Source organism: Artibeus jamaicensis, unplaced genomic scaffold (genome assembly GCF_021234435.1).
Source record: "Artibeus jamaicensis isolate MK-2021 breed Jamaican fruit bat unplaced genomic scaffold, CSHL_Jam_final contig_465, whole genome shotgun sequence".
Taxonomy (NCBI): domain Eukaryota; kingdom Metazoa; phylum Chordata; class Mammalia; order Chiroptera; family Phyllostomidae; genus Artibeus; species Artibeus jamaicensis.
In genome coordinates this window covers 29346210-29373111 of record NW_026521843.1, presented here as the reverse complement: position 1 = coordinate 29373111, position 26902 = coordinate 29346210, and the positions used below count along the sequence as shown (strand labels likewise).

Sequence of the window (26902 nt, the reverse complement as noted above, 5' to 3'; positions counted from 1 at the left end):
TCAGCCTCACCCTGCCTTCGGGACACTGGCAGTTTTCAGGAGTTAGACCAGTTGTTTGGTGGAAGAGCTCCCTGTGTTTGTGCAGTAACTGCTCACTCACAGAAACAGCTTCAGAGAACATGTGGCATTGTCCAGATCAGGTGGGTGGCTCTGCTGCTTGATCACAGAGGCAAGCTCGGGCGGTGGGCCCTCGGCGCACCCCCCTTACCAAGTCCCTCTGATAAGGACCCCCCTACTTCCTTCCCATCACCCACAGGTCTATTCTTGACTCCCTCTAACCATGGAGCTCTCTCCTCTCTGTTCTTCCCCAAGGTATCTCCCCTAAACTTGAGGCCTCTGAGCAGGCGCCCAGAACTCAGGAAGGAGTTCAATAGCTCTGAGCTGCTCGGGAGGGAGGCCCACACTCTGAAGGGGGCAGTCTGCTCACCAAGCCTGAAATCTCACCATCAGGGATCCCAGACCCTCTTGTTCTGTGGCCTGTGGCATGTAGCCCTACCTGGGGACCCATACCTGGGGATGGCACCCGGGTTCAGGAATAGCTGAACAGAAGTTATGGGGGGTTCTGAGCAGAGCAGCTACAGGGCAGGGACCCCACTCCCCAACACACACTCCGAGAACTGAGGCAAAGCTGAGTTCCGACCACACACCCCCACTGGCTGCTCTCAGCATCCTTCCCTCTCCCACCTGTCCTTTGGCCAGCATCTCCCACCCTCTCTAGAAGGTCAGAAGCTCCTCCACACAGACCTCAGACCAAGGACCGGCCTTCCTGACTAAGGGGAACTGCTGGCCCCTAAAAGCCAGACCCCTCTGGTCAGCTCCAGATAAAACTTCCCATCACTGACGGTCCTCACATCCTCTTCCTGGGCAGGACTAACCCCCCCCCCTCCAGGTCAGGGGCTAAGGCTCCCACATGGCTGCAGAGGCAGAAGCCCAGTGGCCTTTGGACTGCAGGCTCTGAATGTCCTGCTGTGCGGACCTGAACTGCATTCCAATAAAGGCTTCTGGAAGTCACGATGCCTCTAAGACCCAAGGAAGCGACTCACCCATAGGGGCATTTCAGGCAGAAGGCAGGCCAGGGGCCAGGGGTCCACAATAGGCGAGAGCTGCCCACTGCCACCATGGACTTGGACCAGCCCTAGGAGAGGGCACAGGAGGCCAGGAGACCCCCAGAAGGGCTGAGCACTGGTGCCAGCCTGGTAAACAGGAGCAGGTCAGGAGCTCGAAAGGGTTAAGGGAGAGGCGTAGAGAGGGAAAGTGCCAGAGAAACCCCCTCCTTCCTGGTGCAATCCACCCACACAGGCACCAGCAGGAAGGGAGAAGAAATTTTAAGGAGATGCTTGGCAGGAGCTGTTTCACCGAGCTGAGTAGGAACATAAAACTCCAGAACCTGCTCTGTGCCCAGCCATGTTCCTCCCCACTCCCCCACCTCCAGCCTTTACCTCCAGCAGCTCCCCAGCTCCGGCTGCCCAGGACGAGGTGGAGAGGCAGCTTCCACAAGGCAGCGTTCGGGGTATGGGGTGCTAGGGAACAAGAGGCTGGGAGACACGGTCCCCACCCTCAGCAGCAGCACACAGGCATGTGCGAGTGGGATCTGAGCTAGGGGTCTGGCAGAAGAGCAGTCCTGATACGGAGGGAGCAGGGCAGGCAGCCTGCAGGGCAGCTTCTCTGTGGGGCAGAGGGAGCAGTCTGGCAGGGCACATCTGGGATCTGGGGACCTGCCCATGCGGACCAGTCTCATTCAGGGCAGGTGAGCAGCAAGCGGTCAACAAGGTCTCAGCTCTGGTTGGTCTGTCCTTGAAGAGTAGCCCCTGCCAGAACCCAGCTCCCAACCCCCTCCAGACTGCCCCAGGATGAAGTCAAGGTCCTCCAAGCCCCAAGTGGGATGCCCCCCGCAGCTCTCCATCCTCACCCTGCGGCTCCCTATCCACCCCACAGCCTATCATTGTTGCCACCCTCCGTCAATGTGGATGCCTGCTGCCTCCTCACCACTCAACGAGGGCATTCGCCCCCTCAGTGACATCCCTGACTTATCTTGCCAGGCGAGGCTGGACCCCCCCTTGTCTTGCCCTAACACCGGGCACCCACCTCAACCCTCACACATCCAGTGGTTCCCCAGTTCTTGAGGCAGAGACGTTTCTCTAGATTCCCAGGCCTTGTACGGGCTCATACAAATCACTTTCCTCCGTTCACGTGCGTGGAATGAGTGATATTTGGGAGAGAAACATTTCTGGGCCGAGTGTGGGAACTTCCTCCTGTCTGCTCTAGACCTTGACCTTTAAGAACACAGTGTCTCCCAGTGTGGGCCTGGTAGGAGGGAGGGGTGGATTTCTAGCACGTTGGGGAGGAATTAGGTCGTAAGAACAGGAACAGAAGAGGGGGTTGCAGCAGCATCTCCTCGGCTGAGAGCACCTTCCCAGGGGTCCTCAGGACCTGAGGCCTGTGCCAAGAAGGAAGCGTGGTTCCCCAAAGGAAAGCCGAAAGCAGAAGTTTGCCCTGTGGTTGCTATGGCTCCGGGGCAGGGCTGCGGTGAAATGCTCCAGTGCTTGCAGGGCTTGGCCTGTGTATGTAACCATGGCAACAGGGTGGGGTGGGAGAAATGGGGCAGAAAGAAGGAAGCCTAAGCTGTGGGGGGAGCAACAGGGTCAGATCAGATTCGTGAGCAGCTCAGGGGCCCGAGGAAGCCTCAGAGGACAGGGCCCCAGACACTCGAGAGCTTCCAGTCCCTGCCCGGGGTGCCCTGGCTGTCCCGGTCCCTCCTCCCTGGGGGCCACCACCATTAAAGTCCCGCAATGCTCCCAGCTCCATCAGGAACCTGCCCAGTCACACTCTTTTCCTTCCCCCATTTAAACGGTTTTACTAGAAAATCCTCCAGATCAAATGCAGTGATGAATGTGAATGTGCCTGTGACCCTTAAAGCAACACAGACCCTCAGTTTTCTTCTCACCATCATGGTCCTTACTAGTCTTGGAATCATGGCAGAATATTCTCCCTGCATAACCCCCAGCCCCCACCGCCCCCCCCCCCCCAGGCCACCAGCCTCTGGGGATGCCCTGCTTTGTTTAACCCGTGCATTTAATCCCGGGCAGGGTTCCTGGGACTGTCCCTGCTGCTAGCTTTGGATGCTCTGCCTGTTCTTCCAGGGGTGGCTGCCCCTCAACCAACAGACATTCATCCCAGGCCTTCCAGAAGGTCAGAAGAGACAACGCCAAAGAAATGTGCTCCTCAATATGTCCCATCACCGCGGCCAGTGTGAACCACATCTGGTCTCTGGACAAATACCCAGGAAGCAAACACGGGCCTTATAAGAAGGTCCATGAGGGACTGTGCATTTTCTCATGTGGGCCAGCCCCTGGGAAACGTAAGGCAGGCAACTCCTATTCAAACGGCCATCCCTTCTGTGTGTGACATGAACAACCGTTCAGGAGCTGAATTTTCAAGTTCGTCACCTCCTCGGGCCTCACGGTGACCCCATAGACAGGCAGGATGAAATTACTGTGGGCCCTTCACAGATGGGGAAACTGAGCCCTGGAAGGTCCCTGGAGTTCAGGCTAAGGCCAGTTCAGGGCGGCTTCTGCTACCCTGTGTTCCTCCTCTGCCAGCCCTGGTCTGACCCTCTACTGGCCAGAGAGTAATAACCTTTTCTTCTGTCCAGCCCTGTCTCTCCTCTCTAACCCTGGGCACAAACAGGGCAGGAGGAAGAAAGGGAATGAACTTGTGGACACTTTGTAAGTGGCTTCTCTTAATTCTCACAATGACTTTTTCACATACCACTGACCTATTTTACAGACGAGAAGGCTGAGGCCTAGGGGCGCCAGGGGCTACAGACAGATGGCTGGGACACAGATCGGGGCCTGGGCTTTTGGCTTCACTCCCTGGCTCTCTCCTGGCCTCCAGGCACCTCTGAGAAAGTGCCCAATAAGCTCGCCCAGTTCATCAGAGGGCCTCGCATACGTCTGCTTATGGAAGAACCCAAGCAAAATCCAAGGCCAGGCTTTCCGAACCTCTGCTTCTCTGCACAGAACTAGGGCCTCGGGCAATGGGGCCAGGGTCCCACTCAGCCCTGTTCTCAGACATGGCTTCTCCACTGGCCAAGGACCCAGCCTCAGGGCCTCCCACGGCAGTTGGCCCAGAAAGGAGTCTCCCAAAAGCATCCGTGTGTGGCACCTGCCCCTCCTTGGAGGACGCTGTCATGGTCCACTTAGGCTGTTGTCCCCCAGTGGAAGACATGATTACCACCGGCTTTCGAGCTGCCCATCCAGAGCCAAGAAATAGCATGCCCCGTGACGCGTCCCATCTCCCAAGGCCCTGGGCCAGGCCCACGCCAGCTGCATCGGGCTCCTGCCGCAGAAATCACAGCTCTTCCTGCCAGCCAGGGCGAGAGGCTCTCCCCCCACTGAACTGAGTGTTCTGAGCTGGCAGTGTGATCAGACCCTTCCCGTCGCAGAGCCGGGCCTCGGGTGAGCGCGGAGCAGGTGCCAAGAGCTGGAACAGTCTGTGCTCTTCTGCTGAGTCCCACATGGAATCAAGCCCAGGAAGCACTTCACTTATTTATTTTTTTTAAACCAAATGGTATTCTCAAACCAATTTTTCTCCCAACCAGATCCGAACCTAAACATTTTCTAAAACGACTAAGTCAAACCAAGCATGAAACAGACACGTGCTGGACACCCCCAGTGTCCCAGGTACTCTCATGATCATTTTCGTAATCTGCTCAAGTCCCTGCAGGAGAGGCCTCTTAGCCCCATTTTACAAATGAGAAACCTGAGGATCAGGAAGGTAACTCCTCTTCACAGGCCATGGAGGCTGTGAATGGCAAGTTTGAGATTCAAGTTGCGGATGCTTGACATTGGGTATGGCAAAAAATCAGTCAGTAAGGGCCGCCCCCATCACTCCCCACCAGGCCTTTGTTGCTCTTTCAGTTCCCAGGACCCTGAGAGCGGCAGCAACCTTTCCGGCAGCTGATGAACAGGGACCCAAGGGTTTACTTTGCTGTTGCACATAGTTTTATGCCATAGATCAGTATTTTAGAAATTGGTCCCCTGGTTTCCCAACTGTTCGAGAAAAATCAAGCCGGTTTTGACACATGGTTCTTTAAAAACTGAGACTATGCATTTGGGATTCAGAAGATTGGAGTTAATTCCATCTGACTGGGGGGCCAGGATTCCCTCCGTGGCTCTGGACACACACTCCGCTGGCTGGGAGCACGTGTGGGACAGGTCTGACTGAGCTGCTCCCCACTGTGTCTCCAGTGCTGAGCACGGCCTGGCGTGCTGCTCAAACCAGACTGGGAGGATGAGAGATGGCTGTGGGGGAGTGGATTTTAGAATGCTCTTTTGGCCCCTAAACTGAATCCAAAACACAAATCTTCAACCAGTTACAGCTCACATCTCTTGCGTTTCCGTGGAAGCACTTGTAGGATGTCTATTTACCTCTTGGAAGACAAGAACTTACTCATTCTGACCACACTCAGTCGGCCCATAACAAACACCATATCCCCAGGCACCAGCCTCACACACAGATCCCGTTCAGGCTACTCCTCTGAGCTCCAAACCACAAAACAGGGGCTGCGTGCGCAGGAAGCATGCAGACACCCCTCCTTGGAGCAGCTGCCCGGGCGATCCTGGAGGTGGAACGCTAGGATGCCACCTCCTGGGCTGGCTGTGCTGAAAGACCTTTCACTGCAGCCTAGTGAATTCTGTAGGTATGAGGGGAATCCAAATAGCAGCCACAGCAGCCCGCTGCTGCACGCAAACGCAGCCAGCATTACAGGAGGTAAGGAAAACCCTGCAGGTACAAGGAGGCCAGACTGAACCTTGGTTTGCTGGAGGGGTCAGAGCAGGAGCCCAGAAGGCACGCACAGTGACACCCAGGCAACAAGTACAAGAGAGAAGCCAGAAGCGGCCTGGTCACTCTAAGAAAGTGCTCTGAGACACAGCCAGATCCCGGGTGGAAAGCCCTCTGTAGATGAGACACCAAAGCTAAGTCCATTGTCAAAGCTCTCCCCCAGAACTGCTCAGGTTGCTACATGTGTGTGACAGGTTGGGTGTGAGGAAGAGGTAGCCAGCCAGCCCGTCCCGGGAGAGGTGCCTCCTCCTAGCTGCGGTGCACCCAGCATCCAAGCACCTCCTCTGCTTTGCCTGCTGCAGGGAATTCCCAGGACACCACCTGGCCTGCAGGCCTGGACCCTCTGAGTCTCCTGAGCAGGCCAGCCAGCCACACAGCCTTGCGAAGAAGGGAAAGAGCTATGTAGAGGGGAAACCACACATTCAGGAAAACTCACCTTGGCTCCGAGTGTGGGCCACCTTTTCGGAAAAAGGCATTCTTTGCCTTGTTTTAGGGCAGCTTGAGGGTTTGAGGAGGAATAACCTTAATGGAAAGGTATCTGAACTCTGGCCCTGGGCACCCAGATCAAACAGAGGCCACAGAAAATTGATGGGGAGACAGCCTTGATCCCAGCCTGTGCTTTGGAAGCTATTTAGAGAAACAGATGTGATTGGAATCCTGGTTGCAAGGATTCTAACAATGTGACCTTAACCGAGACACGTACCTGTTCTGGACCTTACTTATCTCATCGGTAAGCCAGGAACATAATTATTACACTGAATGATGTGAGACTTAGTTCTCCCAGGGCCAACACAGTGCCTGCCTCTATGCAGTATCAGCGTGGAACCGGGCGGAGAAGGACCGGAGAACTGCTCCTGTTTCCCCTTTGACCCCACCTGTGGACCGCACGGTAACCCTCAGCTCAAGAAGGCGATGATAATGACCCCTGTTTCCTGAGACAGGCGACTTCAGCCCAACCTTGTCCGAGGGTGTAGGGGTGAGATGGCTAACTGAGGTATGTGCAGGGGACCCAGTGGGGACTGGTCTACGCCCGACATTCTATAAATAGAAACTGGGGTTCAGTCTGAGGTGAGACTGAGGATCCTTCTTCTGTGGAAAGTGTACTGTTCTCCAGTGAAAATCCGGTCTGGCACTTGGTATTGCCATTGTGACATCAGGCTAAGCAGCTAGGTGTCCCCTCCCTGCAGCAACTGCTTCCCCCTCACAAGCCCACACCCTGCAAACCTGTCAGGACTGCGCCCTGGCCAAGTGGCACTCGGACACAAATACCCACGCCCCTCCACCGCAACTCTCACATGCGAATGCAGCTGGCTGAGGAACGACACACTCTCTTGCCCCCTAGCCCAGCGTCCCTCCTTCTGCCGGAGGACCAGTCGGGCCAAAGGTAACCACTGACCCAAGTCCTCCAAACCACCACACGGTCCCGGGTATCCAAAAGAACATTTGTATCAGGCTGCTCAAGGATCCAGCTCAGGAGGTCTTAGATTTTTAAACTTCACTTCCACACACTGCCATGACATGCACCATTTTTAAAAACTGAGTTCTCAACCTGGGGGTCCCCAGCTCACAAGCTCCAAGGGGCCCCTCAGTCAGAAGACTCCCCAGCATCACGCCGTATCGGTGGCACCTCCAACACCTGGCCTCTGCGGCTCCTGCCCTCCCCACTCCACCCCCTTGGACCAGTGCAGGGCAAGCGTCATCTCACCACTTCCTGGGCCACCCAGCCACACCCCTCTCCTCTGCTGTGCCTCCCAGGCCCAGGCCTGTGTGTGTGCTCATGTGTGCGTGAGTGTGCACGTGTCTCCCTGCCCAGGCCAGGGGAAATGGGTCTCGTAAAAAGAAATTTAAAGAGCACTTAACATGTGCTTTGTCCAGCACATCTTTCCCCCCACCCTGCTTTATTTTTCCATGGCACGCAGACACTGGTGCCCGGGATATTTTAGCAGTTAGTGAATTTATTCCCCACTCCCTCACTAGAATGCAAGTTCCAGGAGGGCGGGGATTTTTCTCCGTTCTGTTTGCCACTGCAGCTCTGGCAGCTAGCACGTGGCCTGCCACAAAGTAGATGAGGCTCGATAAACACTTTTGCGAACAAGTGAGTTCCTCTTACAGGCGCACTTACTCTGGCAGTGACCATCATTGCATAGTGAGGAGCTGAGGCTCGGAGGGGTTAGGTGGCTTGTGGAGGGCCCTCAGTGAGTGAGGGGCAGGGCTGGAACCTGAGCCCAGGCCACGAGCATTGGGAACACATGCTCCTTCCGCTCCTGTACTTGGCCCCAGACCCAGCACAGGTTGTTCCACATGCACTGCCGACTTGCTGATAACCATCCCTTGTAATCCCAGAAGAAGTGGGTGGGGACTTGTTGGCTCAGTCTTGACTCATTTGGAGGCAGGACCCAGTCTCCCAAAGGCAGCCTATGCACCTGACCCACACCTTGTGCACCTCACCCCTGAGTGTGCGGGAGGAGGGCAGACCTACAGATCGTGCTTCAGGGATGTCCTTGAGTGGTGGAGCTCGGCCAGGACCTGGTGGCCCGTGGTGAGCCCTGCAGCCCTACCGCCATGGGGCAGAGCAAGGCCCTGGAGCTTGCTTACCATGGACTCGCTGATGAGGAGCAGCAGGAGGGCTTCCTCAATGTTGTCCTTTGGGCAGTAGAGGCTGCAAGACACAAAAGGTGGCGTGGCTGCAGCACGACCCCACGCAGCACGGCTGGCCTGCCACACCTGCCACACTGGCCCTTCTGCCCTGGAGTCAGCACCAGCCCCCGTAAGGTGACCCCCTCCTGCATAATTCACAGGCACCGGATACTACCTGCAGCCTGTAGCACGCCCCAGAGTTACGATCCGAAAGGCTGTTGTGGGCAGCCAGGCTGGAAATGCTGCAAATGCTCCCGGGGAAGAAATGGCCCCTTCGGTGCCCAGCACTACATGAAGAGGCTGGGGCAAGGAGCTCCACTGGGCGGGCACAGACCCCACCTTCAATCACCGGCACGAACAAGAGAGATGGGTATTAAGCAAGACAGAGAGGAAAGCCCCAGATAATTTGTGCGGCCTTGGGATTCCCCATAGGAGTCTCCTGCCAACACCCACCTGAGACCTGCCTTGCCTAGTCTGCTTGGCTCCTGCTGACCCTGAAGAGCCTGCCTGGCAGAGAGCTGGGTGGCAGCTGGAGGAAAGCATGGGGCAGAGACAGGGCCCCAGCAGGGGCAGAACCCTGGGTGTGGGGTGAGACAGGCGTGGTCCGGTGGGGCCGGCAGAGCTTACTTGTCTCCTTCATAGAGGTGAGGTTTCCGCAGGGCTTGCGTGATGAAGGAATTCTCCTCTTTGGTCATGAAGTCGGGCAGAGGGTGCGACAGGGGGCTCCAGTAGCAATCCTCACTCAGCGAGTGCAGCAGGACCCCCGCCAGGTGCTTCGCCGCCACCTGGCAGAGAGGAAGGCTCAGACCCAGGCACAGGTTGGCTCTCCCCTGATGTGGCCAGAATGTCCTCCACCCGCCTCCCAACCAAATCCGCCAGCCTTGCAAAGTGCTGCCCCTCCAGGGGGCCCCACCACTCCACTCCCACGGGCCCCCTCCAGCACTGAGGTTACCCGATCTTCCCATTGGCTTTTGATGGCTCCTACTTGATCCTCTCCTAGACAAGAGTGCTTTTCCCCCTTCTCCTGGGCCCGTGGAGCCTGGCATAACTCGGAGTATTCACAGGCCTTTGCAGAGCCTGAAGCCACAGGCTCAGGCAGCTCTCGCTACCCAATGCCTTTTTCATATTTGACCAAAAGTTCTAGAGTGAAAAGCAGCTCTGGCTCTGATTTGGGGTGACTGAAAGCCCAAGAAGGCGGGCCTGCGTTGGGCAGCAAAGCAGAGTCAAGGTTATTTACTACAGTCAAAAATCCCTAAGAATTAGCCCACCATCTTGCCAGGACATGGTGGCCGTAGGTTTCAACTGATCCAAGGCCAGGGCCCCTGCAGTGCTGAGATGAGAGGGGTGTTGAGGTGCTTCCCAGGCTCAGCGGGAAGGACCGAGACCAATAAACAGTGTGCACCACAAGCACAAACAGGGAGAGTAAAAGGACACACGTGACATGTTGCCGTCCCTGATTCAGGGGCTGCCCACTGGGACTTCTGCTGTCTGCTCCTGAACTTGACCCCTGAATAAATCAGCTACAGCCAGCCCCCAGCCCCGGCCCTCCACGTTACCACTTTGAAGTTCTGAGTTGCTTTGGTCTCCACCGTCCGGAGGACCTCCCGGAGCTCTCGCATGCCTTTCACGATGTTCCTAGTGGGAAGACAGCACAGGCGGCGTCACTCACCACCAGCCTCGTTCCCCCAAGGACATCCTCATCAAACCAGGCGCCTGCCTGAGTTTTATTTGAAAACACTCAGTAATTGGAATGGGAGGTCAGACTTGTAACACAAGGACCCTAGAAGGCCAGGTCATCAGCCATCAAAGAAGGGGGGGATCTTTCTCTCCAGGTCCCCCTGAAGGAGACCAAGACCAAGTGTTTCAAACGAGAGGTTATTTTGGCCCAAAAGCCCTGAGCTGGTGTCAGACTTTCTGACTTCAGTCAGTCTCAAATCCTCCACCCTCACTCCGCAATGGGCCAACGCTAGAACTCATCCCCACCTCGGTCCCTTCCGCCAGGGCCCAGACTGGCCTGCATCACCCTGGGCCTGGATAACCACCCTGGCCAGTCTCACCCCTTCCAGTCAGCCCTCTGTGCTTAAGATAATTTTCAAGTTTTTAAAAGTGTGACCCCCAGTAAAAATATATTTGACATTGCAACCCGGGGTATATACACATTTTCCTTACACACAACTGAAGCAAGTTTCTTGACACTACCTATCTCTACTACCTGCAATCCACGCTAACAGTTCTATTTTATGCCTCCCCCACTCCCCCTTTTGAAACACGTGGGCTGAGGCCCACTAAATAGATTTTGCAACCTGCTAATGGGCTGTGGCCTGCAGTTTGAAACACTGCTTCCGCTGTCCCTGGAAGGGTCTGCTTGACATGCAGAAGTCATCTCGTTCCTCCCCAGGCCGGCCCCGCTGTTGGTGCCCTTGGTGCTTACGGGGTCCTGTTTTGGCCTCCCGTCTCCCTCCCATCCTATCACCCACCACTCAAGTCCTTCCTCAGTGACTGGCCACGGTTCCCCATGTCCAGTCTTGGCACAGGCTTCTCACATGGCCTTCAACAGCCTTTCCTGTATGTATCCTTTAACACTGTTCCAATATTACTTCTTTCTTGCAGCCTTCCCAGGCCGCTGGCCATGCTGTATCATTCTTGCACCCTGTTAATTCCTCTTCTGGAGCAGGCACAGCATTTTTCAGTCTTTTTCTGATTACAGGCTGGCCCCTGGAGCCCTGAAGACTCCTGTCTGCTCCAGAAGCTCAGCCCTGGGACAGCCCTGGTGCACAGCATGTGCAAGGCCAGTGTCTGAGGGCCACTCTTCTCACTTGTCCTGGGGCTTCCGTGTCATGGTACAGAAGGGAAAGCTGAGGCTGATAGGCCCGCAAGTTAAGAAAGATCACAGAGGGTGAAAGGCCAAAGGCAGCAGCCAGGAAAGTCACGTGGGCCCCTCCTGCAACTTTCACACACAAGATAGACTCCTGGGGGCTTCGGGGGCTGGAGCCATAAAGGGACAGGTGTGTAGATCAAGTCCTGTCTTCTGGGGCCTCTGGTTGTACAAAAACAAGTTCCCAATGTGCAAACTACCAGCATTAGAGAACACAGAGCCTTGTTTGGGAGGCTGAGGACAGAGATGAAGACCTGTGAGGCGGAGTCAGAGTCACAGTGACCCTCTCTAGTCCACCCTGAGCTTCTGAGACCCGGGAGGGGCCAGTGGGACAGGGCACCACAGTGTCCTTGGAGACGGTTCAAGTCTGACGCTGCTACTCTCAGCCGAGTGGCCCAGGGAGGCAGGCTCTCCCCTGTGGGCCGTGTGTGGTCGGCTGCTCTACAGAGTCAGGCCTGTAGTTTGGGCCAACGGCTCCAGACTTGTGTTGTCTGCATACCGCATCTACAGCTTTTCCTCCTAGCTGCACACCATCAGTTATTACTCATGTAACGCTTGTCTTTATAGCTTCTTTTTACTTCAGTAGCTACCTTATCTTAATCAAAAATACCCTAGCCCTGGTTGGCATGGCTCAGTGGATTGAGTGTGGGCCTGCGAACCAAAGGGTTGCTGGTTCGATTCCCAGTCAGGGCACATGCCCAGGTTGCAGGCCAGGTCCCCAGAAGGGGGTGCACAAGAGGCAACCACACACTGATGTTTCTCTCCCTCCCTTCCCCACTCTCTAAAAATAAATAAATAAAATCTTTAAAAAATACCCAAAATCATGGATTTCGTGTGCTAGCTGTTGTTGTTGTTATTGCTAACAGACATTAAATATAGAAGCACTTTTAAAAAGTTTGTGTATCACTTAAGACTGCCTTGTGTATGGTGAGAGCTATTCGTCCTATACTTTGAGAGACATTAACTTAAACCATAGGTTCTCAAAGTCCTCAAAGTCACTGAACCAGCAGCATCGGCACCCTGAACACTTATCAGAAAAGCAAATTCTGTGACCCCCCCACCCAGACCTGCTGAATCAGAAACTCCAGGGTGGGGCCTGGCAACTTGGGTTTTCCAAGTCTCCAGAGTGTTCTGATGGACACTCGAGTTTGAGAACCATTAACCACTGGGGTTTAGAGGACCCCCAGGGTCTTCCAGTTCTCCTGTGCCACAGAGCCAGGTTGTAGAAGGGACAACCAGGCGTGAAAAACCCAGTTTTGCAGCCAGATCCTAAATCTGTAACCCTGGGAAGGAAAGCAGCCCCTCTGAGTCCTGGCTCCCCACGCACGGCAGGCAGGCTCCTCGTTTGCTCCCAGGGCGTTGGGAAGACGCATACTTGAGGAGCCCCAAGCACGCCAAGGCAGGCGGTAGAGGGCCACCAAATGTTAGCTACTTTCCTCTCCCCTTTTAATTTGGGCCCTAAGCCTCATGTATTACTTATGACTTAATTTGCCACGTTGTTTTGCATGGATGCCCAGGAGCTAATGAAGTAGGGGGAGAGAGCACGTGCCCGGGGAGACCCTCCCTCCAGCTTTGCATTCGTCTTTCCCACTCCACCATCCCCCACCCACGGAGGCCGCGGAACAGGATTCCCTGGTCGACAAACCGCACCCGGGGACAGACGGGGGGGGGGGGGGCCCTAGAGTCCAGTGGGAAGAACTCACGGCAGAGGCTCTTCCGTGCCATTGAGACCTCCGCCTTCGGAAGGAACCCGGAGCTGGACAGCAGGCCACCACCAGGAGAGAGAAAAAGGACCCAGAGCGCACGAGCTCCGAGAGGAGCAGAACTGGCCAGCTCTGGGAACTCGGGCTGCTGGAGAGTTCCGCCCCGGCCGCTGGGCCCAATGGCCATGGGCTGAGATGAGCTGGAGGTGGGGGCTGCCCCAGTGCCCACTGGCTGAAGAGGCTGGTGGCTCCTGGGACCTGGGGGTGACTTTCTACTCTGTGGGCCACCTGCCAGCGTCCTTCCTGGAGTCTGGCCCAGGCTGAGACCAGGCGGCCAGAGCCAAGAGGGACAGTGTCCCCATCTTCCCAGTCCAGTGCAAGGACTGTCCTCCCTCTGCCTTTAGTCTCCACATCATTCCCACTCCACAGTGCTGCCAGGCCAGCGGCCCTGGCACTGCCCGGGGGCTTGAGAGAAGGGCAGAATCTCAGAGTCCCTGCTTCCCCCAAAGCACACACACAACTAAGGAATTAGAACCACATATAAACAAGATCCTGTGTTCAAAAAATTGTGCATTTTTACCATTTTCAAATCAATGAGGAATTTTAGAATTCTTTAGCTAAGGAAAACAATCACCCTCAGACACCTTTTGGGCAAATCCCGAATTTTATTAAGTGCACATAGAGAAAAACTAATACAGGGGTTCCAGTGGCCTGGACTGAACAGGGACAGATTCAGGCTCTCAGCTGGCGCTGACCTGTTCCGAAGGGCTGGGGGCACCCCTCGGCTCACCCCTTGGGAAAACGGGAAACCAGATGGGGTTTCTCCCACCAGCCTGAGCAATCCTGCCTCGAGGTCTACCGTTGCCCGCGCCAGGTGCAGCTGGGGCTCTTCCAAGTCTCGTGAGAGGGTAGCTTGAAAGATCTCTTTGTTCTGGTCTCTCACCCTGACCTTTCTGAGCAAAGCTGCCACTTTTAACAATATACTAACAGCTGGCCAGGAGCAGAAAGAAAGATGAGCATGCAGCGAGGGGTCAAGGACACCAGCTCGCTTTAGGGAGGCTTCCCGGTGGGACATGCAGGGAGGTGGCAAGCTTCTTGGGTCCCCTCGTCGGCAGCGGGCAGCAGTACAGATTCTTCAAAGTGCTTCATCTCGTTCAGTGTGTGTAGCTTTTGATGAGGTGGGTGAGGCAGGCTTTGTAACAGAAAGCACTCGAGAAATCAGGGTGGAATAAATACCCCCCCCCACTGTTTCCCTGGCCTGTCACTCACCCAAGGGGCGAGGCAGGCTTGCCACAGGCACCTAGATGTTCAGCTTTTACTCCCCTTTAACTCAAAAGATCCCTGAGAAAGATGCCTGTTTTTATTTTTCATTTTTAAAAATATTTTATTTATTCATTTTTAGAGGCAGGGGAGGAAGGCAGAAAGAGAGGGAGAGAAACATAGACGTGTAAGAAACACTGACTGGTTGCCTCTTGCCTGCCCCCAGCTGGGGACCTTGCCCGCAACCCAGGCATGTTCCCTGATCAGGAATCGAACCAGCAACCCTTTGTTTGGCAGGTTGATGCTCAGTCCACAGAGCCACACCAGGCAGTGTCACCCTGTTTTTCCACTTCGCGTGGTCACGCTTTCCTGTCCCAGCCATTAGAACTCCAGGACTCCCAGGACACAACTACCTGAGTCTTTCTGAAGTGCCCACTGCATGCGAGCGCCTGGTCATCAGACCTGTTCCCAACAGGCGTCCCCCAAGTCCTGGTGGAATGAACCAGGAGACTGAAGGAGTGGACGAGGATCTCATTCATAGCCCTGAACGGAAGGAGCTCAGTCTGTTAAATTCTCCACATCCTTGATGCATTCAGAGCTTAGCAAAGTGTTTTGCATATAGTAGGTGCTCGACAAAATAATTTGGGGCTTTTAATTTTACTTGAAACAGGCTGAACGGAACCTACACAGACAGCAGTGCGCACGACCCCGGACTGGAAGTCCTTGTCTCAGGGCTGGCACTGGAAACTGCGCGCGAGAGGTTTCCGGTCAGAGATTCCGAAGAGCACAGGTGGTTGACAGATCCCGACAGCAGAAGGGTTGCATCGGGAGACAGTCAGGTGAAATTCAGCACAGCCAGGTGCTGTTTACTGCTGTCATAGATCCCCACCATTCGTTTTAAAAATTAAAGCTCTCCTCTTCACCCCCCAGCCCCAGAAAAAGGCTGTGACACTGTCCTTGTGGGGCACTGAGACATTCCGGGCAAGGGGCTCTTTCCTTTCTAGTGAGGTGGGGGTGGGCGGAAACGATAAATAAAGGCTGTGCAGTAAGAGAGGCTGGAAGAGCACATTCTCCCCCGTCGGGCTCAGAGATCTCCCTGTGTCCCACAGTGGGGGACACAGGTCACCAGGAGGTTCTCCCGGGCTTCCCTGTTGAGTGATTCTGGCCTGTACATCCCCCGAGAGCCCTCCCCCAGCACTGCAGATCCCGGGTGGCTGCTGAGAAGAAGGCAGCCTGGGTTTTCTAAGGTGCCTCTGCAGAGCCACCTGCAGCCTGAACTGCCTTAGTGGCTTCTCGACCCAGCACCTAGCTAGCAAGGTGAAGTATGTGTGCGTACACACACACACACACACACACACACACCCCCAGAAGGGGAGAGTGCTTTTATAAGGCTGAGCAACCTGCCAAGCTCCTGGGAACTCCCTTAGAAAACACCACACTCCCTTCTCTATTGTTTGGTTTTGGTACAATGAGTACATATTGCTTTACTATTTAAAAAAAATTTTTTTTAAAGAACATGCACAAAACATACAGCCAACCTGGTTCAACACACATGGCCTAAGCACACTCCCAGTTCTGAGCCAAGAATGGGCTCTGCAAGGCTAGGCAGAAAGAAGAGAAAAAACAACCCCAAAAGAAAAATGGCCCCTTGCTCACTCTGGGGGAAAAAAGGCAACTCAGCTCACATTCTTATTCTTGTGATATGCCTGGAGACTTGGACCTCGTGGTCAAGGCCACAGAGGGAGGGACAGTCAGCTTCTGGGGCACTGCATTGTCCCAGCCCCCCTACTGCCTCACCTCTGGAGCTCTTTCCTACAAAGAAGAACCAGGCCTCCCTCGCAGCCAGTGCCCTGGGCCCAGCTACCACTGTCCCCAGGAGAACATGCCAGAAAGGTGCCCCCTCCCGGCAGCTGGCATCATCAAAACTGCCTGAGGCGAGGCTCCAACCAGAGTCTATGGCTGCCCCCTTGTGGCCAAGAAGGGACTCGAACACCAGGCGTCTGGTGGGAGGGGGGGGCCCTGCCCTTTGGGTGTGTGTGTGTGGGAGCTCCCAATTCATGATTGTCCTTTTGGTCAAGCACCTACAGTTCCAGGTCAATTAGTAACCCTGTCACCAGCCACAAAGCAAGGGGAAGGAGTTATCTGGGGGGAATTAACTGCTGGATCAATAGGGCAAGGCCCCTGGAAAAAATTAACGTCCCTCAGACACACTAAATGAGTAACTGGGCAGTGGTTTCAGACCCAGCCAGCCTGGGGGGGCCCAGGCTTCACTGAAGCCCAGAAGAAAGGAAGTGCTGTCTGGAGCTCAAGCAAACGTCACCCACTCTGCACAGCAGAGAACACCACACCCTTTAGGTTATGTCAAACCCTCCGCTGGAGGGACAGGGCTGGATCCTACCAGAGGGCACAGCTTGCAGCCATCTGGTTGGGTGGATGCGGGTGGAGAGACACAGAAAGACACACTATTTCTCAGCAGGGGCTCTTGCAGGAGCTCTGAAAGCTGCGTCCACCCCAGGCCCAGGTGGGAACGAGCTCCAGATCTCAGATTCCTACCCAGAGGCAGGTCCCACCATCTCTCCCTGTTCCTTAGGCCCTAAGGAGCCTCTTCCAATACCTAAGCAGCACCTTAGCTCCCAGCTCCACTCCACCTGGCCCCTCATGTCTTCAGGGTCCACCTTGTTCAGGCAGCATCCCCATCTCCCTGCTTTTCCTTCCTGGCACAGCTCAAGGTCAGAGACCACTTTTTACTTCTTCACTGTTGGCTCCCACTGGGATGTAAGCTCCATAGGAGGGTACCTGGTCCTGTTCCCAGCTCCAACCCTGCAAGTCAGGCAGGGTGCCTGGCACACAGTGGGCTCTTACCTTGGCCCTGCCCCCGACTGGTCTGACATCCCCCTGAACAAACCCAGAGCCCAGCAAACGGGAGTGTGTGAGTGAGTGAGTGTGTGTGTGTGTGTGTGTGTGTGTGTGTGTGTGTGTAAATGTAACCAGAGGGAAATGGCCCTGGAGCCCTTTGAAGAACTTCTCAGAGCTGCACTGGCGGAGAAGACTCAGTGTCCGCCATCTGGGACGCAGTCTCCCCTTCTGACCTCTGCTTCTCACTGTCAGGCTAGGACAGTGGATTACAACCGGGGGCAACGTTGTGAACCCCACCCCTGGGCACTTGTCTGTGTCTGGAGACTTTTTTTGGCTGTCACACGCTGGGGCGGGGGAGCCACCAGTATCTGTGGGTGGAGGCCACTGAGACCCACAAGGTACAGGAAAGGGCCCCACAGACCAGGTTCCGCCAGAGTCGCGACCTGGCAGCCCTGTGACACTGGGCAAGTCCTTCACCTTCCCTTTAGTAAAACGGGGACAGTATTCCTACTTCACAGCATCGGTCTGGCATGCAGTAAGTACTCAACAAACTATCAAGAAGATAGTTAGCTACTATCAAGAAGAAAGACATGAGGAAACTAATTAAAGCCCCACTGGCCACACAGGGCTGCAGCCCCTGCTGTCACATTCTGGGGCCACCTCTGAGCTGGGTGTGGTGCCAGGAAACCCACCGAGGGGCTGAGTGGCTGCCACGTGTCCTGGAGACTGCTGCTCACACCCAGGCGTCCACATGTTTGGGCTGTTTGCTTGGAAAGAAATGATGATTCAATTTCCATTCCTCTCTATCTGAGAGGCGCCAGAGGATGGGAGGGAGAGGGGGCAGAGAGTCAGCATCCCAGTTTCAAGGACTTAAGTTTGTGCTTCAGGAGGAAAACAGTTTGAAGGGAGGGGAACAGAGTGACAGGAACAGAGAGGTTACTGAAATTACTTGGGCTTTCCTGGAGAGTGATGGTTGCTTAATGCCTCTGCTCACTGCTGGCACACACACACACATATGCATGCACGCACAGCCTGAGCGTGTACAATGCAGAAGACAGGGGAGGAAGCAGGCCCAGTCTGAAAAGGGTGTGGCACCTCTAAAGGGAGAGGAGCCACCACTTCTGGCTATGGTGACTCCAGTCCCAGAGGGGCCATGGGAGCCCCTGGTCAGCACACCAAGAATTAGCCCAGAGACTCATAGCCACCATTCTCCTACACCCCCCACAGGCTGCTCTGGCTGCCCTTCCACAACCCAAACTGGAAAGGGCATGGGTTTCTAGGCCACTCAGAACTGAAGGTGAAATCCCAGTGGATGAGGTCGGGCAAGCTACTCAACCTCTTTGAGCCTTCGTCCCCTTGAAAGTGAAGTGGGGCCACATGACCTTGTGCACAGAGCATGTGGCCCAGCTTGGCATGCAGCAGGTGCTTGGAATCTGCTGGTCTTCTCCCTCCCAGCTGTCCTTCTGTTCCCCTTAACCTCATCACACCTGCAGAAAGACAGTGTGGGGAAGGGAAGCAGGCAGCCCTGAGGGGCGGAGAGGAGGGTGCTCAGGGCAGAGGGAGCTCACAGTAGTGTCTCCTGTGCTCAAGGTGTCTTTTCATTCCCTCCCTCTTCTTGGACCTTCACACCCTGGGATGCAGGACACACAGAAGCCCCCTGTTAGAGGGGAGGAAGCAGAGCTGGAGGCTAGAGAGGACTTGCTCAAGGCCATCGAGTGGCCTCCATCTCCCCTGCCCTGTCCCGATGGCCTCTAGGTGAGGGCGCCCACCAGGCTCTTCGAACCAGAAGCTGGGACCACACCTACCAAGCTTGAGTGCACTCAGGGTTGTCAGAAGCAGGGTCCTGTCAACCCCAGGGTTTCTGTTGTGGGCGGGGTACCTGGCGGGTAAGAGTGTCAGAAGGGCCTTGCATCCATCCATCCATAATCCTGGCTCTGCCCATGACTCGCTTATGTTCTCTGTTCCTTAGTTTCCTACCTGTACCACGGGGATGCTGACGACAGCACGCACTGTGACGGGATGTTGGGGAAACTAAACACGCATGTGAGCAAAGCACTTAAGTCCCTGGTACAAACTGGGCACTCAGTAAGTGCCATGAATCAGTATAATGAATATTCGTTAAATGAATGAATGGAGGGGACAGAACACTGAAATTAGAACCATCCCCTCCCCACAAAAATCTACCCCACAGGGCTCCCACGCAGAAGGAGGGGGGCACCTCTTCTGCAAGAGCCTCGGGAGGGAGGGCTTCTCAAACATAAAGCAGGTGTCGGTCAGCAAACACTTTCCTATAAAGGGCCAGAGAGTATATATTTCAGGCTTTGCTTTATGGCATCTCACTCTCAACTGCTCGGCTCTGCAGGTGAAACTATATGTAAATCATGGGCCGTGGCTATGTTCCAATGAAACTCTATTTGCAGAAGCAGACTGCAGAGGTTCAGCAGCCCCTCCCTCCTTCCAAATCTCTGCAGGTTGGGGCTGAGGGTGGCATCTCTTTTCGTCCCCCCTGAGCCATAACTGCTGACTTGAGGTTGCCCCCCCCCCCACGCCGAGGGAGGGCCCCAGCTGGGGCCATGGTGGTCTCCAACTAGGTGGCCAGGCACGGCTGCCTGGGCAGGAAAAATAGGAGCCAGCCCTCTGGGCCACTGTCTCTCTGAAAGTGAAGCTCAGCAATGAAAAAAAGGACAAAAAAACCCCCAGGTGGTAGAGCTACTACAGAAGCAGCGTGCTCCCCAGCGTCCTGGTGATGTCCCCCCAAGACCCTCCACCCGGGCCCCAGGCTGGCCTGGGGGGCTCAGGGTGGCAGGGCCAGACCCCCCTCCCCCTGCCCCAGCTGCCACTGCTCTCAGCCTCCTTGTACACAAGTCCCAAACGGGGACCCCACGGCCTCCCTGGCCTAGCACTTGAGAATTTTCTAAAAAAGAAAAAGAAAAGCTACAGGTATAAAGTTCAAGCATGGTATCATGTACAAGAATGGCCTATTCAAAAAATGTTAAATCGAAAGAATGAATAGGGTGAAATTTAGCGAAATAAAGCATACTGGAAATAAAATACAGGCTCCGAAGGGCTCTAGCCAGCAGAGTGGAGAATGCTCTGTGGTCCTGACCCGTTCCCTTACTGTGAGGGACAGGTAACTAATACCTGTTTGGCTGCCCAAGGCCCCAGGAAGGCTCACGTGGGGCAAGGTGTGTCCCGAGCACACGGAGACCCTGGCTTGCCCGGGGCGTCCTCAGAGCCCCAGACTGGTGTCTGTGGAGCGTGGTGCTGATGCCAAGGAGGGGGCTGCCGGGGCACAAGGCCTCTGCTGCAGAGACAGACAGGAAACCCCAGGCCCACCTGTGAGAGATGGTGGCATTTCCTGCCGGCAGGACTGACCTCGGAGGAACCACCGCACAGCCAGTTGCCTGTCACACGTCCTCCTGATTCTGTAGCTTCTCCCTCTGTCCTCGCCACTCACGCCATCGCCCCTCCCACCCAGAGAAGAAGCACCCACTGGGCCCTTCAGGTGGGAGAGCCCAGACTGCGGAAGGTGTCCAGCACCAGGGCTCCCGGGTCCAAGGCAGGCGAGTACGCCCAGGTCCCCCTGTCCACACACAGCACGACGGCCTCCCCTCTTCCGCCACCTCATCAGCGGAGACACTGGCACCCCCAGAACAACGGCAGGCCTTTATTTTCACCACAGGCCCTCTCACATCTCACTGCTCCCTGAAAGCTGGAATGAGCAGGAATCGACCTCCTCACTTCATTTTTGGGCAGACTGAGGCTCAGGAAAGCAAAATTATTTACCTAACAGTTGAGGTGACAGTGAACAATATCGATGGCCACCTGCTGCCCAGCTCATTGTCCTTCGCTCTGTCCCTTCTAAAGAGTCCCAGCTCTCCCCCAAAGCACATGCAGGCTTTATTGCTCATGACGCTTGGCCCTCCCCCTCCTGAAAAGCTTGGTCTGGCAACACGTGTCCCCTCCAAAACACATGCACACACAGAGATGAGGGAGACCAGACTAAACACCACCAGTGCCAGGAGCACCCGAGAAAAACTTCCACGTCCCTACTCGGCTGCCGGCGACCTACCCCTTCTTCAGGTTCGTCACGTAAGCGCTCTGGAGGGCAGCTTCCAGGAAGTAGGTGAGCTCGTAGTCAACAGGGTGATAGCCTTTCAGATGCCGAGAAGTGGTGTTATTTGTGACCTGGGAAGAGAGCACAGAGAAAGCCACTGTCTCAGAGTTCTGTGGCAGAGGGGCTGGGCTGAGGGTCAGCCCAGGAACAGGCAGCCCCACGGACTGTCCCAAGTCCCCAGCCATTCAATGGGAACGTGGTGTAATTTTCAGACCAAATCCAAACTAACTTGCCTGAATTTAAAATATGTCTATAACACCCTCTCCCCATCCAAAGGCTGGGTTACCACAATAGACCTATGAAACTGGTTTTGTCTGAATTTTATAGATGAGGTAACTGAGGCTCAGAAAATGCTCTAAAGTCACAAAGCTGGCATGCACCCCAACTTCAAACTCAAGTTTGGGCAGCTACAGATTCCAGGCCGTGTCTACTTATCGGTTCATCCATTCAACAAACACCTGAGTGCCTACCACATGCCAGGCCCCAGGGTCCCTGTTATATAATCATGAAACATCAAACCAGCTGAAGGGCAGGCACCCCGGCTTCTAGAAAAGCTGGGGAACAATTATGTTATTAACTGAGCTGTCCTTAGGCCGCAGCTTTAAGAGGGCCACCCAGCCCAATCGGCCTGCTTTTATGATGTCACTTCCCTTCTCTGATTCAAGACAAAAATCGATGAGCCAGCCACCTTATCATTCAGAAATCAAGGCAGATTTAAGAGGTAGATGTTCTCAGTTCCTCAGCAGTTGGGGCTGGGCCTTAGGAGGAACACACAGCACTTCTGGGAACGCACAGGGTTCTCTCTCTGGCTAGCTCTCCTTCAACCCAGGACAACCCGCCAGGAGGGCCACTGGTGTGCCCACCGCCATGGGCATCGACTCCAGGCTTGGGCACCATTACAGCTCATCCCCGTGATCCCCTTTCAAAAGTCCAAAGCCTAGGCTTTGGGCTGAATGGGAGACCTTGATCTTTTTCAGGAAGGTCTCCTCCAAACCCATGCAATTCAAATGTGAAGGGCACCTAAAACATTGCAGGCTAGCAGTGATCCACGTGACTGACTTCAGCAGAGGTCAGCTTGACCCTGCCAGCTCTGCACATGAACCTCTGCCAGAACTCCTGTCGGCTGAGCCCGTCCATCTCTGCTCCTTTCCTCCTGAAGTCCGATCAAGGACAGGGACCCAAGGGCAGTAACTCTCAGTAGGGAGGCAATTTTGCCCTCTAAGGACATGTGGTAGTATCTGAAGACATTTTCGCCTGTCACCAACAAAAATGGCAGCTGGCATCCAGTGGGTACAGGCCAGGAATGCTGCTGAACATTTTACGAAACGCAGCCCCGATAACCAAGAATTATCAGGCCCCAAACGTCAGGAGTGCTGAGGCTGAAAAACCCTGCTCTAAGGGAACTGGCCCGGCCTGGGGAAGACTCCTCCAGAAAGCCCTGTCACTAAAGTAGGCGATGGGTTGACATTTTGACATTTGCCAATGTAGGTGAGTGAGGCTCAAGTGTCTCCAGGGCTCTAAGTCACTTAGCTCACAATCACCTCCTCCTGCAGGTCGCCAATCCTCACCTACTCTGCCATCACGCCTGTGCACCAGTGGCCATGAACATCTGCTACAGAGAATGCCTGAGCACCACCCCCAGATTCTCCCCCACAAGGGGCCAGAGCCACACTCCCAGGGTCCAAATCCTGCCGAGGCCACATATTAACTGTCTGAACTCTGAGAAGCTATTTAATTCCTCGCCAAACTGAGTTTTCTCAGTTTGGGAATGAGTACGGTACCTATTCCATCCAGCCTCGGTGCGAGGGTTGGGTTAGAGAAGGATTCGAAAGTACTCACACAATGCCTGACAAAAAAGCAGGGGCTTGGTGACTGTCAGCAGTATCCTTGTTGTATATGCCTGATTGTTCTGCCCCCAGTGAACCAAGAGCCCCGCAGAAAAGGGGAACGGGGGTAACACCACAGTGTGCTGCCATCCCACACAGTTCATATGCCTCCCCCCACCCAGGGGGAGCTGGGAAATGAGGGGGCCTGAGAACTCCCAGTCTCCCTGCCAGGCTCTGCAAGGCTTGGAGAATGAGCCCCAGACCTCACTTCCCCCAGGGGAGCCCCTAGGGAGCTGCCTGGGTGCCCCAGAACAAGACAGTGCCTGCAGGGTTGCCTGACTGTACCCTTTCCAAGGGCACCGTGGTGAGCAAATGGTCTGACCTCTCCAAACCTCACCAGGGATGAATAGAAGAGCCACTTCAGAGATGTGAGGAGTAACCAAGCGAACGGGCACAAACGGGGCTGTCACATTTGGTTGTCCAAGCTGAGCTCACCAAGGAGAGTGAAACTCAGATGATGTGGACTCATCTATTTATTAAAACTATACCCTGGCAGTCAAGAGTCTCATTCTAACAGAAGCAGTTTGTTACGAGTTCTCCAATAGGTGAGGTAGCGTGCCTTTGGAGGGGTACAGGGTGCTTTTTTCTTATTTGCACAAGGCGGACCTATGGGCTTAGTGGGGGCCTTGGGTATAGGTTCTCAGTAGAGGGCAGCTATGAACACGGTGCTGTTGATTCCCAGCTCACCTTCTCCAGATCCTGCAGGAACACCTGAGCGATCCAGGAGGCCCTCTCGAAGCAAGTGATCACTTCCTCCTCCCTCTCAGTCAGGCGGTTGCGGGAAGCGATGGAGTTGGGCAGGCGTTCCAGGGAGAGGCCTGCGGGAGGAGGAGAGTCCCTCAGACCTGCCCTGCTCAGGCCCCCCTGCCTCCAGGCCCTTCCCACGGGCCCAGGGTGGGCTCGACAGAGGAGGCCTACATTCCGGAGCAGTCAGCGGGAGGTGGAGGTCTGCGGAGGGGAATGAGGAGGCTAAGCGCTGGTGGTATTAGCAGCAGCTGGAATCAAGCAGCGGGCAGATGGCAGGCACCCATGCCCCACATGGGGAGCCACACTGTGACACCCCCAGGTCCAACTCGTGCCTATGCAGCCAGACCAACCTCCCCAGGAACCATTCCCAGCCCTCCTTCCAGTTGCTAGAAGAACTCACCCACCCTCCAGGCCCTCACCAGGTCTGCACTGTAGAGCGGTTATTTATGCCCAGCTCCCTCTCCGCCAGCAGCTAAAAACTCCATATGGACAAAACGTGGTTCACTTTGGACCTCCGCATCCCTGGCACACAGCAGATACTTGAGTTACACAGCTTTTTACATGAACCTCTCCCATGGAACCAACTGCCACCTTGCCTAAGCGATCTGCGCTCAGGCCTTAGCTGCCTAGAGTGGATGGACATCTGCTGTGTGTGCCTCCCGGTCACCCGCCTCCCATTCTTTCAGCAGCAGCACCTCCCTTTCCCTCTGAGCAACCCTGTGCAGTCTCAGCCTGTGTGGTTCAAGGGCGATGACCCCGCTGCACCTCCAGAGGGGCACAGGAGCCAACATCGGGCCACAGTCAGGGGCTGAGGAGGAGCACATGGCCTGGCAAGCCAATCCCGGAGATTTCCCTCTTTCCACTGGGCTTGGTGAGCTGGTGAGAGGCCGGCCTGGAAGTGCCGGGGGGAGCCTGTCTTCAAATGCAGCTCCGCAACGTGAGCGCAGTCAACACGACGGAAACTGCATGCCCAAACCACATGCCCGACAGTGGTGAAGATGGTGCATGTTATGTTATGTGTTCTTTACCACAATTAAATATCTCTTTGAAATTAAAATAAAAGCAAAGCTCTAAAGCAAAAATCAAAACCAAATAAAAAACAACCCAAAACAAAAAACTGTAGGAAGAGCCCTGGCTGGTGCGGCTAGTGGATTGAGCTCGGGCCTGCGAACCAGACAATCGCGGTTCGATTCCCAGTCAGGGCACATGCCTGGGTTGCAGGCCGGTTCCCTGCAGGCCAGTTCCCAGCAGGGGATGCGCAAAGAGCAACCATACATTGATGTTTCTCTCCCTTTCTCCTTCCCTTCCCCTCTAAAGATAAATAAATAAATTAAAAAAAAACTGTAGGAAGGCAAGAAGGGGAAACGTTGTTATACTTACTAGAAGTGAAGGTTGTAAAAGAAAACAACTGTATTTGTGTGAGTGTTTTTAAGACAGGAAAGAATGAATAATGTTTTAGTCATAAAAAAAAAGCAAAGAAGTCTGCACAGAGTAAAGATGAGAGACTGATATAATGGAAAAGGGCAGATTCTTAAAGGTGCTGTTTGTAAAAGGTGAAAGATTTACACCATCTGAAGAGAAACCCGGGAATTAAAGATGCTGTTTGAACGCCTTGCCTGAAGCTCTAGCCTCTGAAACTTTCCAGCACAGGTGACAATAAACCCTCCCTGCCACCCGCTTTTGGGTCAAAGTCATTTCAAATTGAGTTTCCGTCGTGTGCAACTCACACAGACCCGACGGGGGTGCTGTCCTAGGCTGTGGGCGCCCCCCGGTGGGCGGGATCCAGGACACTCTCACCTCTGCGCCCCGACAGTACTCGGCATGTACTGGGTGCTCAAGTCGAACTGACCGAAGAGACTGTAAGAACAGAGTCCTCAACTCCCTCCTGCCCCACGACCCCGCATGCCACGGATAATCGGGCCCCTAACATTTCAGCCTCCGCTCCCCTCCCTCCTCGTACTCCTTATTTCAGGCTTTGTCTCTTCAGAGCATGACCCCGTCAGCCTCCTAACTGGCCTCCCTGCCTCCAGTCTCACTCTAATCCGCCCTGCACAGGGCTCCTAGGGTGAGGCCGCCAAGTCCCACCACTTAACGACCCTCCAGGAGTGTCTACCGCTTCAGGGTGAGGTCTGAACCCTACTGCTCCCAACCAGGCCCTCCAAGATCCATCCCCATCACTCCTCCAGCCTTGTCTCTAAACATATGCTGTAGATTGAGTGTCAGTATCTCCCCTGCACCCCGAATTCACTTGTTGTCAACCTAACACTCAGTGTGGCAGTATTAGGAGGTGGGGCCTTTGGGAGGTGATTACAGCAGGTCCTCAGGGTGGACCCCTCACTAATGGGACTATGTCCTTCTAAAAAAGGCCCAGATAGCTCCCTGCATCCTCCTTGCGCCACAGGAGACCACAAGAAGGTAGCAGCCTGCAGTGTGGAAGACAGCTCTCCCCAGAACCTGACCAGGCTAGTGCCTTGATCTTGGACTTCCAGCCTCCAGAACTGAGAAATCAATGTCTGTTGTATATAAGCCGCCCAGTCTGTGGTCTTTTGTTACTGCAGCTTGAACTGTCTAGTGTCCCTTAACTGCCACACCCACACCCAAACTCCCGAGCCCAACTGCAGACCCTGCTCTGGTTGGTTGCTCCTGCTACCTAGAACGCACCCTCTCCCTGCCGAGTCCACCCCAAATTACCTCTCCCCTTCTGCCCCAGAGTCGCCTCCATGGAGCCCCTCCCAACATAACCCTGGTATAACCAACTGTCCCTTCTTGGGCCGCAGTCTATGCTTTACATTCACCTACCCCACCATTTCTTAGACTTATCTGTTCACACATTTGCCCAGCTAGACTGTAGACTCCCTAAAGCCATTGACCTTATTGCATTCACCTTTCCACAAGCCGGCACACAGTAGGCACTCAGCAAGCACCGGCTGGCGGAAGAAACAGCAAGCCCGATCATGTCTGACGGTACAAAGTGCTC

General features: G+C 54.9%; 1 protein-coding gene across 2 annotated transcripts in view; it reads right to left on the bottom strand.

The window, feature by feature from the left end:
* The window catches only part of TTC7A (tetratricopeptide repeat domain 7A), a 114175-nt gene that overhangs the window by 59164 nt on the left and 28109 nt on the right, over positions 1-26902 (bottom strand). For both annotated transcript variants that reach the window (XM_037161180.2, XM_053667004.1), the window contains 5 exons: positions 23866-23996; positions 21248-21363; positions 10038-10116; positions 9109-9266; positions 8440-8503 (listed from right to left, as the gene is read on the bottom strand). In XM_037161180.2, the coding sequence (XP_037017075.2) occupies positions 8440-8503; positions 9109-9266; positions 10038-10116; positions 21248-21363; positions 23866-23996 (548 nt within the window). The remainder of the gene's footprint in view (positions 1-8439; positions 8504-9108; positions 9267-10037; positions 10117-21247; positions 21364-23865; positions 23997-26902) is intronic.